This window comes from Onychostruthus taczanowskii, unplaced genomic scaffold (assembly GCF_017590055.1).
Source record: "Onychostruthus taczanowskii isolate IOZ18803 unplaced genomic scaffold, ASM1759005v1 scaffold113, whole genome shotgun sequence".
Classification (NCBI taxonomy): Eukaryota; Metazoa; Chordata; class Aves; order Passeriformes; family Passeridae; genus Onychostruthus; species Onychostruthus taczanowskii.
This window is the reverse complement of record NW_024497963.1, coordinates 1,470,636-1,486,464: the sequence shown is the minus strand read 5'-3', so window position 1 is coordinate 1,486,464 and position 15,829 is coordinate 1,470,636. Positions and strand designations below refer to the sequence as shown.

Below are 15,829 nucleotides of genomic sequence, written 5' to 3'. Positions count from 1 at the left end.
CAGAGGTTGTGGCACAGTTCCCAGACAGCATTTACTGTGGCTGAGCTGGAATTAGTGACTTTTTTGGGAGTAAGTAGTTTTTGGCTTTTACAATTGTGCCACTGTAACAATTGTAACATAATTAGGCATTATTCCAGAGACTGGTAAAATTTTATCAGAAATCACAGCACATTTTTGAACTACTACTACTACTACTACTACTACTACTACTACTACTACTACTACTGCAGAAAGATTTCTTTAACATGCTGTTTGTGAACACCCTTTCTTCTGTCTTCTGCCACACTTGTGGGATCAGTGTAATAATCAGCGTCATGAATCAGTCATGGTAAGACACTTTAGATCTGAATTTCAGAACAAAAGCTGGGGTGTTCCTGTCACGTTTATTTAGCTTTTGAATGAGACCGGACTTGATTCTGACCCTGACTGCAGCAGCGCAGAGTGCACAGGTGTTCCTCAGGCTTTCTCAGGTGCATTGCAGGTGGCAGAGCTGGCAGGACACCCAACCCTTCAGGTGCTCACAGCAGGCAGACTGACTCGCCATCACTCCTTCTCTATTCCCACCAGAACACGAGCCTGTGGGACCTACACAGAGTATTAATTCGCTGTGCCCGATTTCTCCCTGCAGGACGCCTACAACATGGCAGAGCTGCAGGTGTCCATCCAGGGCAGCCCGGCCTATTCCCTGCACAGGAGGAAGGAGCTCCCGGCCCCGCGGCAGGCCGCCGTGAGGGCGCGGCCCGGGCCGGCGGGGGGCGCGGCGCTGGGCCGGGCGCTGCCCGCGCTGCTGAGGGAGGCCGAGCGCCGCGGCCCGGGCCCGCCGCAGGACTCGCTGCGCGTCTTCTGCACCGAGGGCGCCGGCTCCAGCCTACTCAGCCTCAGCTCCCTCAGCTCCCTCAGCTCCGCGGGGCTGGGCGGCGGCAGCAGCGCCTGCGAGGACATCCACGAGTGGGGACCCAAGTTCGAGAAACTGAGGGAGCTGTACTCGCACAGAGAGGCAGGAGACCTGTAGCTCCCCAAGGCTGCTCTGTGCAGTTCTGGAGGCAAAGGTGAGGCACGGTTTTTTAAACTCCTGCTCTGTATTACCCCAACCCGGCCTTTTTTCCTTGTTACAACAGGGACTCAGATTCCCACTAAGGAGGCACATTGGGCAGCAAAGGTGGGTAGGAGCTCACCTTGGGACATGCTGGACAATCTGCATTTTGGTATATAAACCTACTGGGAGGAATAGAGAGAATCTGGGGTATGCAGCCATTCACATAGTGTGGTTAAGAAGTCCAGGTCTCTTTTATCACTGAAGTAATGCCGGACTCTTGAGGGATCCAGTGCACACGGCCTGAGGTGTGCTGGAGCTGAGGGAAGCATGCTGGATGTGCTCTTTCTGGTGCTTTGAGTTATTTGAAGAAAAACAAAACACCTTGTGTTTTTCTTATGTAATGAAGTCCATGGTGTATTACATCCCTCTCATTTCTCACAGTGCCCAGGGACAGCCCTGCTCACTGATCACAGTGCAGGTGCCAGTCCAGGGGCACAGGAAAAGGAAAGAAGCAGAAGGATGAACTGGAACTTCACTTATACTGTGCTGAAATCCCTTTATGTTGCCATACAAGGACAGAAACTGGATTTAGGCATAACACATGAACCCAGCTGCTTACATAATTTTCCTAAGGAAAAGGCCAGGTGTGCTGGCTACATGTCTCAAAGGGGGCTGGTCAGGAATTTCAGTGGCAAACACCACAGTACATCACAATCTCTCATTCCTAATGAGTTGCTAAACTGAGCCTAAACCAGCCTGAACTGTGCCATTTGCATCTACAACTATGTCCCTCATGTTTTGTTAAATCTCCTTTGATAGAATCATTTGCAGGACATATCTGGGGACAGAGGAACAGGGAAAACTAACAGCAGTAGCAGGGGGTGGAATATAATGCTCTAAATTAATTAGTCCCTTTTTGAAACCATTTAATGTCCAGCTACTATGCTGGATTTTTCTTAAACTTGACAATATTTGGAAGAGAAAAGGTGCCACTAAATTAATTTTGATTTTTTTTTAATTGAGACCACTTGTACAGATAAATGGAGTACAATGCAGCAAACCCTAAATCTTAAGCTGTGCTGTTTCTTCTATGTATCATATGTAAATGACATCTACTATAATATGTAAACTATATGTAATATGTACATTATATATTATGAGCTAATAATATGACTATATCCTAGTTTCTAATAATGTTTCATTAAAACAAAGCATGAAACAATGTATTGTAACAGACACTGAGACTGCTTTGCTCAGTAGCTTGTTTTGGGAGGTCTGGCTTTTATTTTTATACATCTGTTAAAACCCGTAGGTAGGTGAATGCTGTCTGCAGGCCAGCTCAGTTTGCGTGTTTCCCAAATGAGAAATGTTCACACAGTACCTTGTTCTCATGTGCACTTGTGCCACTCTGGAAAATCCCGAGTGCACCATTAAGCACTGTTACACACAGCAGGTGCTGGGCACTGTCCTCTGGAAAACCTAAATCCAGTTGTTACTCACACCCAATGGTTTTGGTTCACACACAGTACAGACTGATTTTGTACTTTTACTGACACATTTATTTGCCTGGGAGGAAACCTTGGCTGAAACATCTCGCAGTGTTCACCAGTCCAGTCTGCCAGCTCCTGTATTCCACCATCCCAGCTGTCACAAACAGGGTATGGAAAATGAACTAAATATATATTATGCACAAAAATCTATTCCTTCCTGAAACAGCAAAAATTTTGTCTACATACCTTGTGTTCTTCCCATAGCTATGGCCATGCTGGTGCTTTGGCTGGTTTTAATTAAATTTAGCCTGTAAGCTCCTTGGGGCCAACACTGTCTTTATTTGCCTGTGAAGTGTCCTGCCTATCTCAGGCACCATATAAATAATAAACCAGCCTTCTGTCCTGGGTGTCTCTGCCTTGTTTGTGTTTAAGGTTGACTGAAGGGTGGACTCTGTTGAATTATTTCTCTCTCAGTTTTGATCAGATGCTTCCATAGATGTGAGTCATGGGTGCTGTGCTGCCTGAAAAGCTTCTGCTGGTGGGCTCAGGATCCAGTTACCCACCCAAAAACCACTGTGGGTTTCCCCAGGGGAATGAGACCTCATCAAATCTCTTCCTCCATCCCTGAGGAACTGGTCCCTGGGTGAGAGTGACAGCAAGTGGTGCCCAGGAACCCTAAAGGTGACAAACATGGGTCACGCAGAGCAGCCACAGAGCTGATGTGCAGATGTCTCAGTGCTGTTCCAAACGTTGCTGCCCTGCTGCTGCTTCCTTGCCCATTTCAGCTGTGGCCCTAGTCTGTAACCAGACATGGAAACAGCAGCCCCAGAGCCTCGGAGCTGCCTCTGCACTGACAGTGAGCCCCACCTTGTACAGGACGCACAGACTAAAACAAAAGGGCAGGAAACATTTCCAAACTCCTCTAGGAGCTTGTGTCGATACCATCTCAGTAATAGGACACACTCATTTACAGCTGTCACGCCCTATTAAAGCCTACTCTTCCTCTTTCCAGAGATAACTAATTAGTTCACTTAATTTATCTGTTTTAATTTGCATGCTGCTCTTTTAATTACTGTGCAGTTGCTGAAATCATATCCTGACTTGTTCTGCATTTGCACAGGCACACACAAATATTTCAGTGCCTCTGCAGAAAGGCTTATCCCAGCACTGCCATGGCTCCCAGGGAGAACAGCTGGCTTTCCACAGAAAGCTTTGGGTCGGGGGGAAGGAAAAATATTGAATAAAAAACCCCATTGGGTCCCTAGGTAGTGGGATTTGCAGTAATCTAGTACTTTTATTAATCTTCTTCCATGTTTTTTACAGACTTTAAACATATAGTAAGAACATTTTATTTAGCATAAAATGTTTGTAAAGGTCTGAAATTTAAATAATCATGTGGATATTAGTATTTAATCTGGCTGCCTGTCAACTACATTAATCTTTGTGGTCTTCCCCTGTTAAAATAAAACTCCAGGTACATAACATGGAGCCAAGCCTTAGGAAAGCTGATTGTCCTTAGGCCTGACCTACTGACCAGCAGGTTTAGGAGGGAAAACAGGGCTGTAAAAAAGCAGGATTAGGTGGGCAGAAGAAAGCTGAGCATTTTCTTAATTATGAGAATTATGGCCATCTCCTGGGGATTAAAAGGAGGAGGTTCCCTGGAGCCCAGACTCCCCTCTATGCAAAAACACCATGTATGGCTCATTTACATTAATTACATTAATTAGAGATTAATTACATTAATCTCTAATTAATGCTAGTGACAAACTCCCCCCAGCCCCCTTTAGTCCAGTCCTACACATGGGCAGTTTTCTCTCCAGCTCTGCACATCCTGCAGCTCTTGCCACAAGAGTCACATCAGGACATCCTACTGCACATAGAGCCCTTGAAATGTGCTTCTTCACTCCCAAAGAATGCACCTTTCTGTTCAATAAAAACACTAAACTTGAACTACAGTGTGGAAACAAGCAGATCCCTGCTGGGCAAAGCATTTACTATAGGATTATATATCTATATATAATACACTTAATAAAGAAATAATATTTATTTAAGTGGATATACTGCCTCAGCCGACTGACCATACTGGAGCTGACATGCATGGGGTGACAACTGATAAAAATCATGGCTGGTACCTTTAGCTTCTAACAAAGGAAGCCCAGGGAGCTGTTAAAACACAAAGGTGATTCCAAAAGTTAGTGCTATACACAATAGAATGATCTTGAGAAGCCAAAACTTGCTTGTGAAGAGTATTTTGCTTTTTTCCATATGGACTGAAACAAAGCTCATTCCCAAACCAGGTCCTTGGCAGCCCATCCCAACATAAAAACAAGCAAAGAAAGTGACTTTCAAATTACACAATTTATTTAGTATACAATAGTCATTACATCTCTTTACAACAACATATTATAAAATAACTATGTTAGATCCCACCAGCAGAACACTGAAACAAGAAATTAAAATACACTTACGGATCTCAAAGGCTTTTCTCTCCTAAAAAAGTCCTTGTTCCTCGATAGCATTTTGTCCCTGCAATCTCAAAAGAAGTAATTTATACCACAATCCCACTGATCACATGCAGCACGAAGTCCTTGTGGCCACCAAGGAGCACACGGGAGGAGCCAGTCCCTGCCGTTGCCACTGCTGGGGGTACCTCAGGAAGGGAGGTGCAGCCCCTCTCCCCCAGCCCCTCCCAGGCCTGTCTCAAACAGGGGCAGGGAGGAGCTGCTCCCTCGGAGCAGGGAACTGCTTTTGGCCCTCGGCACCTGGATGTACTGTTTGAAGCAGTTGGTGTCTGAATGCTGCACTACAGTCCCTGGAATAACCCCTTAGTGTTAAACCTTTCTGATAATCTCTCATAATGCATCTTTCTGTGTAAAAAACCCCAAATAAACCAGATTGCACTTGGTAGTTTCTATGAAAATGTTAAATTTCTCCTTTGGCAAGATTAGAAACTGCATTTTTGAAATAAGTTTGTTTAAAAATAATTACTGTTTCAGGCAGGATTTCTTAGTCTCAGCTGTTACCTACAAGTAAATTCTGAAAAAAACAGGTTATCACTGGGCCTGGGAATGCCTCCCCTCCACCAAAAGAAAGTCACTGCACCTTTCCAGAAAGATGCAGTTGCATTCTAGAACATGCCATACAGCCCAGACATCTTTTACCTTTTGTGTGCTTGTTTTCAGTTACTGAAAGCACCCACTGAGGGATTCACTGACCCAGGCTTGCAGCAAGAATCATGCATCATTACAGGCCTAATTAAAGTTTTAATACTGATTAAAATGTTTTATTATTGTATTATGTTAAACTGCAGTGGTCTCCAACCTCATTAAAGGATACAGGCTAGGAATTACTCAGGAGTTTCAGCTACTCAGTGTAACAACCCAGCTCCTGTCAGTGTGTGATTTAACACAGCCTGGCTACAGCACAGCCTTCTGTGCCACAAAGGCAGAAGGATGTTAACATTGTTTAATGAGTATTTACTGAATATAAAATTGTTTGAGCATGTGACATAACCATCTCCATCTCTTTGGTAATTTACCTTGGTACAACTGAAAGGGAAAACACTTAAATCATTTGGAATTGGAGCCCAGCTCAGTTGTGACAGCTAATCTCATTACACATCTTGATTAAATGAAATGTAGAGTTTGCTATCTGTTGCACTTTAAGTTTCCCATCATTAGAAATTAATTGCAGTGGTAATTACTATAACTGAGTTATTTGCACAGGCCACAAACAGTCTTATAGGTGTTCAAATGTTAATTCAACCTGGGCCTAGAGGCACTTGATTATTACAATTCTGTTTTTTGTAACAAACAATGAGCCTAGTGGACATCTAATTCAAGATGGAGAGTACTGTGAGGCTTCCAAATTTATTTTTCATTTCAATCTAAAACCAAAGCAGTGCTAAAAACACGGCAAAGGTCATGTGGTACCTTCGTAACATTTAGAAATCTGATACAAATCACAAAGTTCAGGCTGGTAAAAAAACAAAGGATATAAACAAATCACAAAATTCTCACCATTGAGCTCTGGCTTAACTTAATCTTCCACATCATTTTAAAATACTGTTAGTCTCTGTTTTAGGCTAAAGAACAAGGACACAGTGATTTTGTGCTAAAATATAGAGCTTTGTTTCTGGAATAATACAAAACAAAGCTCTGCTATCTGAATGTATTTGAAATACTGGTTTCCTGCTGCTTTAGAGATGAGTTTTTCTTTTGTCCAATTTTGCTATCCTAGTGGGATTCACACGAGGAGAGAAAGGATCCCCTGTAGTTCAGAAAATATATACAGGAAAGTGTTCTGAAAATCCAAACTGAGAAATTTGGATTTTTGTTTGTTCTGAGCATTTTACAAGGATACAAACATGCAACACGTATCAAGCATGCTCCAGCCTTTTTTCTCACTAAAAATACGTAACACTCCATCATTAAACACTTAATGTTATAAACCAGTTTGTTTCTGATCACTAAAAATGCTGGACCAAAGATTATTTTTCTTCAAAATTGTTTTCTTAATCCGCACTCACTGATTCTGCAATCATACTCAGAAAATTGGAAACTCATATTCACATACATTCCCAAAAAATTCAAAAAAGAGGCACTGAAAGAGCACAAGATCTGTCAAAAAGGATCAGATTGTAAGACAAAACTTCATTTTGTGACTATTTTTAGGATTCACAAAGGCAATGCTTACTCAGGGCAGGAGCAGCATGGGTTGCTTTCACTGAATTTCTATAATTGGAGAGGAAAATCTGAAGTGTTGAGCAATTCACAGGCTGCTGCCCTTGTCTTCCAATCAATTGAAACTGGAAAACAATTACAACCTAAGTATTCTGAGGGTCAGAATTTAAATCTAAATGGCCCCTGCTAGCATTTATTTAGGAATTTATGAAAATTTTGGCAACATCAATAATGTTATCAAAATTAAACTGTCTAAAAAAAGAATCACAGTAATTAAACAAAAAACCATTGGTGTAAATTGTCCTAAAAATGTAACCTGTTTGTAAACTTTAACTGCATTTCCTAATGTGGTCCTAGCAGTGAAATACTGAACTTGAAGTCATGGTTGGAAATGTTATTTATGCTTGGCAAGTTTGTAAACGTGGAATGTTTTGTTCTGAAACACCCTGGTGAAGTGCATGGTGTAAGAAGGAAGGTTTTTCTTAATTTCCTCACAGAAGCGAGGATACAATGAAGGTTTCAAATCAGGTTCATTCTCTCCCAAGCCATCCATGATCTGCAATGAAATGGAACAGATGGGTGAAATTTCTTCAGCCAATTCACAGTTCCAGGCAATAACAAGTTCATAAAAACCTCCACAATACACTCACGGGGTCAGGCTGGCCAGGTTTGTTCACAGTATGAAACAAGTGGGAGGAACCTTTAAAGCAGTAAGACTTAGAGTATTGTCTCTAAATGGATCAAACTGCTTTGTCAGAGGTCCATATCTGCTTGGCCTTGTGCAGCCTGCTCTGGCTCCAGCTCAGCCCCAGAAATGCCTGAGAACTCCCCTGACACAGAGTGGTAACAGAACCACGCCTCAGGGAACTGAAGCTCTCAAGTGATTTACACCTGGGAGGGAACTCTGCTTGTGTGCTCCTAACCTGGAGCTCTTCAGAAGTGATTACTTATCCTGCCCAGGCTGAAATTCCACCTTTTTTATTCTCAAATACCCTTAAGAGCTAGCAATGTTAATCTGGCCGTTTTGAGAATGTCTAAGATCCAGTAGGTTTTCCTTCCCACAGTGCAAATACGCTGAGCCAGCTCAGCTCTCAGTAAGTGGGTTTCAGAGCAAGGCAAGCGAATGTGTTCTGTTCCTCCATCTCCTGTCACACTCACGTGGCCGTTGGCTACATCGAGCAGGTCGCGCAGGCGGCAGCCCCTGCTGTGCCTCCTCTCGTAGCAGATGCTGTCCTCCAGGATCACGTAGTCCGTGCCAAAGGAGCGCAGGATGCCGTGCACGTCACCGGGAGAGCGCTTGGCATAGATCTGGTAGATCTGCACAGCAAGGGAACTCAGCTCCAACACACACAACACCACTCACTGCTGCTTTGTTTGCTCTGCCCTCTATCTTGAGCCAAACAAAGAACTGGGACTGAGAAATCATGTGTTAAATATTATAGAAACAACCTATAAGTGCTTTGTTCAGTATAATCTCCATGTGGAGATGTGTGTTACGGCATGGATGCTGCTGGCTACGCAACACTGGATGGTGCTGTCAGGCTTTGGGAATGTCTCAAGCCCAGAGAAGGGGAGGTGAAAACAGTCTCCCAGCTCCGTGTGCAGTTTCTCAGGATGGTTTCTATATCAAATGCTGCGTGCTGCTCTGGGAACTGAGGGAGTTCCCAGGGAATGTTCCATGTGGGTTTAACAGCCCAAGTGGGCACCAGGATCTACTGATGCCATAGTAGGCAAACCAGTGCCCTTGGGACTAGCTGGGTACCCAGGCACAGAGCTGCTCACCAGCTGCCAGAAGTGAGTCAGGAGATCCCAAAGCAGTTAAATCCTGGGCCTGTGCCTGACAGTAAGTTATCCACGAGTAAAGCACATGATGCCTTTTGCAGTGTGCCATGAGGACATTACTGTTTTCTGGAGTGGAGTCAGTGACATGGGCAAAGATTACTATAAAAATCTGAAGTCTCTTACCTGTTTTGTTCTCTCTCTCAGATTCTTATCCTCATAGTGGGGATGGTTGGTTAAGGTCCGTCCAGTGCACAGTTTGACTCCTGCCAACAGCTGCATGCTCCCAGCAAACACTGCTGTGTTTGGAGTGTTTGACCTAAACAAACATTGATAAGTCTGAGGAAGTCTCTGCAGGGGCACTTTTTCAATGCTTGTGACAGATCAGAAGGAAAAAAAAGATTGCAAAAGTATTTTTCTGCTTCTCCTCTATTCAGGGAGCAAACTGTTCAAGCACCTGTGTATTCTTCAAATGCCAAGTGGATAAATGACAATACTCAACTGCAAATAAAAATTTACTAAGCACTATGAGAAAATCTAAGGAAAACATGATCCTGACAATTTCAAACTATTTCTGTATTTCATATATTTATCAGGTTCATAAAGCCAATGAATATTTACAGGTTTCTATATTCCAATTCTTTTACTATTTCAAGAAACTTATTGTGACTTAGGTTTGAGTCTGATATACATATATATAAGGTACTTTATATAAAATGAATTATTAATCTGAATGGTAAAACTTTTTGTTCTTGTCCAGGCATTCATCATTCACTTGGAACAAAAACTTTGTTCCATGAGACATTACTCTTCCTATTCTGACAACTGTGAGAGAGAAACTATGAAAAAAGACATCCCAGCTGCAAAAAGCTGGGGCAGGGGGATGCAGAAGATGCCAGAATAATGCTGTCACTTTTTGTTACTGTAACCTTTGACATTCCAAATAGCAGTCCTGGTATCTCAAGATCACTCAAGTACCAATAATGAAAAATTTTTTTTTTTGCTCACCTTCTTCCCAACAAGTTTACAATCGAAAATATTTGCAAAGACACAACAGAAGGCCAGCGCAAAAAGAAAGTAAAAATGCCAGGCAATGGACACTCCTGTAATCAGGCTAATTGGAACTGGCCATAGTATGCTGAAGTGACTTCTAGTGCTTAGTAGGCACATAACCATGGAAGGGTCTGTGAAGACTAAACCAACAGAAAGCAGCACACATTAAATCAACTAAAATGAAATTAGAATGGGAATAGGTGCCTAACACCCCCATGCACACACTAAAGTACTCCAGTAACTGTGACAGTTTGGGGTGCACTTTAGGGAGCCTTGGGAAACTGCAGCTACACACTCAGTCATCATCTTTTAGCTCCATGATCAGCTTAAAAATGTTGAGACAAGTATTAAATTTTATTATCGCCTTTCAAGAGATTATGCTTAGCAAATGAATGAATAATTACAAACCCTTCCTAAAAAATCTTGCACTGGTACATTAATCTCATCTAGGAAGGCCAGAGATAGTATTTTTAATAGGCCAGTTTAACTTTCCTGATAGACTAGTCCTTCAGGACTTTATAAAACCAGTTTAATTTTAAAGTCTGAAAATATTTAATCTCTTAAGAAATTACTTATTACTTAAAATATTCAAAGCCACAAGTGTCCTGAAGTACATGTTCCATTAAAAGAAATTAATTCCTGATAGAATTTAGTACTATGCAAATGGGATAGCCCTGACAGGCTGTCAGCCAGGACTCATCCCTGGAGCTGTGGGAAAGCACAAGTCTGTAGGACTAAGCTGCAAAGGACATGGGCTGGACTCACAGAGGGACTGGGGAGAGCTTAGACACCCAAATAAAAATGATGATTCTTAAAGCATCTTCAACATGTTTCTGTGTTTGTGCCTGGGCCAGGCAACTTCTAATGTGACAAGCAGGTTTCTGTGGTTGTTCAAGATTAGTTCAAATTTTAAAACCTGACTGGCCTTACCAAGGCAACCCTGCTCTTCTGATTGCAGATTTGCATTATAATGGGCTCTGTAGCAGACTCAAACTTTCTTAAAGCCACTCACACAGCCCCTCCCAACAAGTACCAAAGGCAAAACCACAAACAAAAAAGCCAAACCAGCCTGCAGGCTCTTTTCTTTAAAAAGAAATCTAAAGGTGATAGTGCCCTTTATTAATAACCTACTGGTAAAAATGCTTGTCAAAAATATAGAAACACAGAACATACTGAGTTGGAAGGGACCCACAGGGCTCATCCAGTCCAGCCCCTGTCCCTGCCCAGACCCCCCAGCAATCCCCCCTGGGCATCCCTGGCAGAGCTGTCCAAACACTCCTGGAGCTCTGGCAGCCTCGGGGCTGTGCCCATTCCCAGAGCCTGGGCAGTGCCAGCACCTCTGGGGAAGCAGAACCTTTCCCTGATCTCCAGCCTGACCTTGCTCTGGTCGCATGGAGCAGAGATTGGAGCTGCAGCCCTCAGTGAATCTCCCCTCAGAAAATGGACCCTGCAGAAGATTCATGGCTCCATTCCTCCCCTTTCCAAAAGCATTCACTCCTGCTGAACGGGTGAAATACAGCCGAGTTGCATTCTTTACTGGACAGAAAGAGTTTTTGCCAGCACTTCCTGCTCTCCCTATCCCTTGAAAACATCTAGTGACCCTTGCTTGCTTTTCAAACAACTGCCGTAAGTGCTTTGGTCTGGGGTGGAGTTTAACATCTGGTGTTCCAGGTAAAGGCAGATGTTTCCTGAGATTTACAAGTCTGAAGTCCTAGGAAATGATACTCCTATAGACACATCACTGTCCATGTTTTACTGGCCAGCTCAGATGTTCCCAGACCAGCAGGAGCTACTGGAAGCCTTCTTTCCCTGTGCTGCACTGGCAGTGCCAGGAGCACAAGTGCTGGATTTCAGTGCCCCGGGCAGAGAGCTGGGAGGTGACCCTGGGAGGTGACACAGAGCCCCAGGCAGTGTCTGCCTTCTCCAGTTCCCTCCCCTTGAGCTCTTGTGGGTGCCACTGCTGAGTTCTGGGGACACAGGAGCCCTGAGGAGCATTCCCAGGGCCAGGATGGCTCCTGCATCCCAGGGATGCTCCTGCCTGAGCCGGGCACCACCGCAGGGCTCTGCAGCCAGGGCACCTCCTGTGCTGCAAACCCCTGAATGACACTTCTCTATTGCACTAAAACCAAGCCATTTTTACAACTGTCTGAGCAAATGATGTATAAAATGAAAGGATAATTTGTTTTTATAGCTCTCTGCCAGGCTCCATACCACACTGCCCAACCTGCAAACAATTTATTCTCTAGGAAATGTCACTAAATAATGACAAGGACTTACAGGTCAAACTGATTTACATTATATAATTTAAATGCCATTCCAAGCAGACCTGATGGCATTTTGAACAAATAATCTCATTTATTTTTGAAGCTCTAAGCTTTCAACAAGTTAATTACAGCTGAGCTAATGGGTAAACTAAGCACTATATTACAGTGTGAGAACCTTTTCTTTACCTTACACTTAAGAATTCAGAGAATTATATAAATACGAAAGAATAACTCATTAAAAATAGAAGGGTTTTACAGGAAGTACTTGCACAGACTAGAAAAGTGGTAGTAATTCTTTCTCTTAAAATACTAAAGAATTATTGTGAGCTGGTTTTAGGAAGCACTAAGGAAGAAATGGCCAACAGTGCAATTACATCATCAGAAATAAAATGGCTATTTCTACTAGAAGTCCTCCAGACTTGAACCCTGTAGTTGACTTTCAAAGCCATAAAATCTAACAAGTCACAGATTACTTCATTACTAGTGCCTGAGTATGGTATGAATCAACAAAGTGAAAGGATTTGAGAAAAGGAGATTCTGAGGAATATGCCATGATAGATTTTTCTTTTTCTTTAAAAGAAAATCTTTTTATTTGCAGAATGCAATATTAAAACATCACAGATTTAGCTGCAAAAGACAGGCAGTAAAGCATATTCAGTCACACTGACATGGTTCTTTTTTTTCCCTCTGGTTTGGAAAGACTGAAAATTGCAAAAATGGAAAACGACAGTCACAAAGAAAGAGCAACAAGATGTGTTTTTGTGAGTCCCAGCTTCAATTTTATGCATGCAGATTATGCTCACATAAAGGACTGCACCTACACAGCTGGTATAAACCTACTTCTCAGGCACTGCAAGTTCATGCCTCACATGTATGTCCAACAAAAGCCCAAGAATTTAAGAACAATAATTTAAAAAAAAAAATAATATTGCCTTTAAAGTCTGGAACACGTGTTGATTTCATTGTGATTACCCTTGAAAATCAGGAATGTAAGTAACAGAGTTAAACTTTAAAGCTGGCTTGAAATTAAAATATAGCCATTAATATAAATTAGCATAAATTACTGAAAGAAAGAACCACCATTGAAACATGGGTGTTTCATTTGCATAACCTTAGGAGCTTTTTGGAATTTTGTGGGGTTTCCATTAATATACATATTTGCCTGCTTGTCCCTACACCTGGTTCAGGTACAGCTGACATCCAACAATGCTCTGCTGAATCTCAGTCTCAGTTAGCTTTTTCATTGTTTTGGCTGTTGCCCAAGATTTTTAAGAACTTTTTCTCTGAGTTTTGGCAACTGCTACTGATATATTCCACAACTGTAGACAGATTTCCCCTTTAAAGGCAGAAGACATTGCTTCTTTAGCACTTACCAGGAGTAAACAGAGTAGGGAAGTTCACGCTATTGATTTGCTCATTCTACTGATATTCCTCCCCATCTCACAAATGAGCATGTTGTTCCTGCTGTCTTAGGGAGAAAGACCAAAACTAAGAATTTTAATGTACCTCCCAGCTGGGAACAGAACTGTGAACTATCCCTGGAGCACTGGATTCTTAACTTTTTTGTTGGAAAAAAGCTAAGAAAAGGAGATGACGGGTAGGAAAAACAGCAGAAGACTGGGATATGCAAAATCATTACGTAAGAAATTGTGCTCTGCAATTGTACAGATACAAACCAGTTAATCTTCCTGAAAATGCTATGGCAATTTTAGTGAGGGCAAGAGTAAGAAATGCTTCTGCAGACACTTCACAGGGGACAGACTAATAGTTGGCCATTATTCAGATTGCATATCTGGACAAGTTAATATGCATTTAGAGCTTAGCGGACAGAAGGGTTTTCTTGTTGTGGAGAGATTGCAAGACAGATGAGTTATTCCTAATTCACTGCTATACATGACAAATTAGAGCTTTTCATACTGAGTTTTAATAATGAATGATTAGTTCCTGACACCAGCCTTGACAGGTCATTAACTAGAGCACAACTATCAAGTATTAGTAGAGTAAAAGTGTTCTCTTACACATCAAACTTAACAAAATCTGTCCCATTTTGAGAAACTTACCATAAATTTTGTTGACTGGTATTTAAAGCATAGATAATTAACTCTTCTTCACAGGAATAATATTTCTAAATACAATAAATTCTAAGTAAAAAAATGCCCCTCTGTAATTGTCTGTCATGACTTGGAATGAAGAGATGACAAGCACCAGTTTAGCATTCTCAGCACTAAGAACACATGAAAAATTATTCTCATTGGAGCCAGTCAAATCCAGTTCATGGCTGGGAATAACTCCACATGCATATTTTATGTATAAATCTATATATAACTCTATATATTGCACACAGGAGACCTGAACTATCAGACATTTACCATCTTTTAATAAAACAGTAGTGCTAAATGGAACTGGCTGGTAAACATTAGTCACAAAAACATGTCAATAAGGCTGCAAAGATTCTAAATGATGGAAAAAATCATGGCCTGCTTTCAAAATAAGTCAGTGAAGGCTTGTAATATATTTCACTTCTAAATTACTCCTTCTAGTTTATGGATTAAAGAAATACAACATTATGGAGTGTAAATATGTTGCTATGGGGAGAACAGGCTGGGTGACTGGTTTCGCTGAAGTTCATTGCATATGAAGGAAATACTCCAAGGAAACACATCAAACAGTTCAATATTTAATGTTGTATATTCAGATTTCCTTTCAGAATGTTTTTCTCTATAACATGAAACCAATTCTATTTTTTTAAAATCATTGCCGGAGTTGCAAATAAATACAACTTCCAGGAATCTCCCTGTTCAGAAACTTAACCTGTAAGTTTTTAGTGGCTGCTCTATGTTAATAGAGAACATATCCCTTCAGTTCACAGCCCTCCAGAGAACATCCTACCTGGCCTTTTTTCTCAGCATCTTTTACATGAAGTATTCCAAACTGCTTCCACCTAAAAAATACCTTCCTATGCTCTGTGAGAAAGCAGAAGTGATGAGGTGGGGTCTGAATGATTAACTCACACCCCTGAAAGACTGCACCTATGCTTAGCTGTGACAAGCTCAAGTTCAATTCAAAATATTTTGCCTGCATTTTGGAACACATGTTTGGATTAATTCTAACAAGCAGAAACAACTTAGATTGTTTTCAAGTCCCACAAAGAGACTGCAGAGTAAGAATTTTCCAGTACTACATCCGAGCTTTTTAACATTTACAGAGTTGAGAAGGACATTCGGCTGGGGGCGTGCGGGCTGAGGAATAAAATGATTTCACTGCAGAGGTCTATTAACGTAAAGCAGCTATAATATGATGAGAGAAGCGTGGCACCTCCAAATTTACCTCTTTTGGCTGGGAAAACTGTGTCCTTATGGGGGCAAAGGGATCAGCTGGTTCCCTGATGCACGTGGAACACAGCAGTGATACTGAACAGTGACACTGAACAGTGATACAGAGCTGCTGTCCACAGCTGCTCATAGCCAACCTCCTGATAACCCACTCACCCTAACTATCCTCACGGGTCACCAGAGTTCACTGCTG

General features: G+C 42.0%; 2 protein-coding genes across 7 annotated transcripts in view; one reads left to right on the top strand and one right to left on the bottom strand.

The window, feature by feature from the left end:
* LOC121347648 (neural-cadherin-like) overlaps positions 1 to 1,012 on the top strand; it is a 59,864-nt gene extending 58,852 nt beyond the window's left edge. Inside the window, exon 33 of the mRNA XM_041426460.1 lies at positions 629 to 1,012. Within this exon, the coding sequence (XP_041282394.1) occupies positions 629 to 1,012 (384 nt within the window). The remainder of the gene's footprint in view (positions 1 to 628) is intronic.
* Positions 1,013 to 4,865: 3,853 nt separating this feature from the next.
* The window catches only part of DPY19L3 (dpy-19 like C-mannosyltransferase 3), a 34,896-nt gene continuing 23,932 nt past the window's right edge, over positions 4,866 to 15,829 (bottom strand). For 4 of the 6 annotated variants that reach the window (XM_041426421.1, XM_041426401.1, XM_041426438.1 and 1 more), the window contains 3 exons: positions 9,174 to 9,306; positions 8,367 to 8,525; positions 4,866 to 7,764 (listed from right to left, as the gene is read on the bottom strand). In XM_041426421.1, coding sequence (XP_041282355.1) covers positions 7,603 to 7,764; positions 8,367 to 8,525; positions 9,174 to 9,306 — 454 coding nt within the window. In that variant the 3' untranslated portion in view covers positions 4,866 to 7,602. Of the gene's footprint in view, positions 7,765 to 8,366; positions 8,599 to 9,173; positions 9,307 to 15,829 lie in introns of those variants that run through there. The other 2 variants (XM_041426429.1, XM_041426447.1) reach the window with 2 other exon arrangements.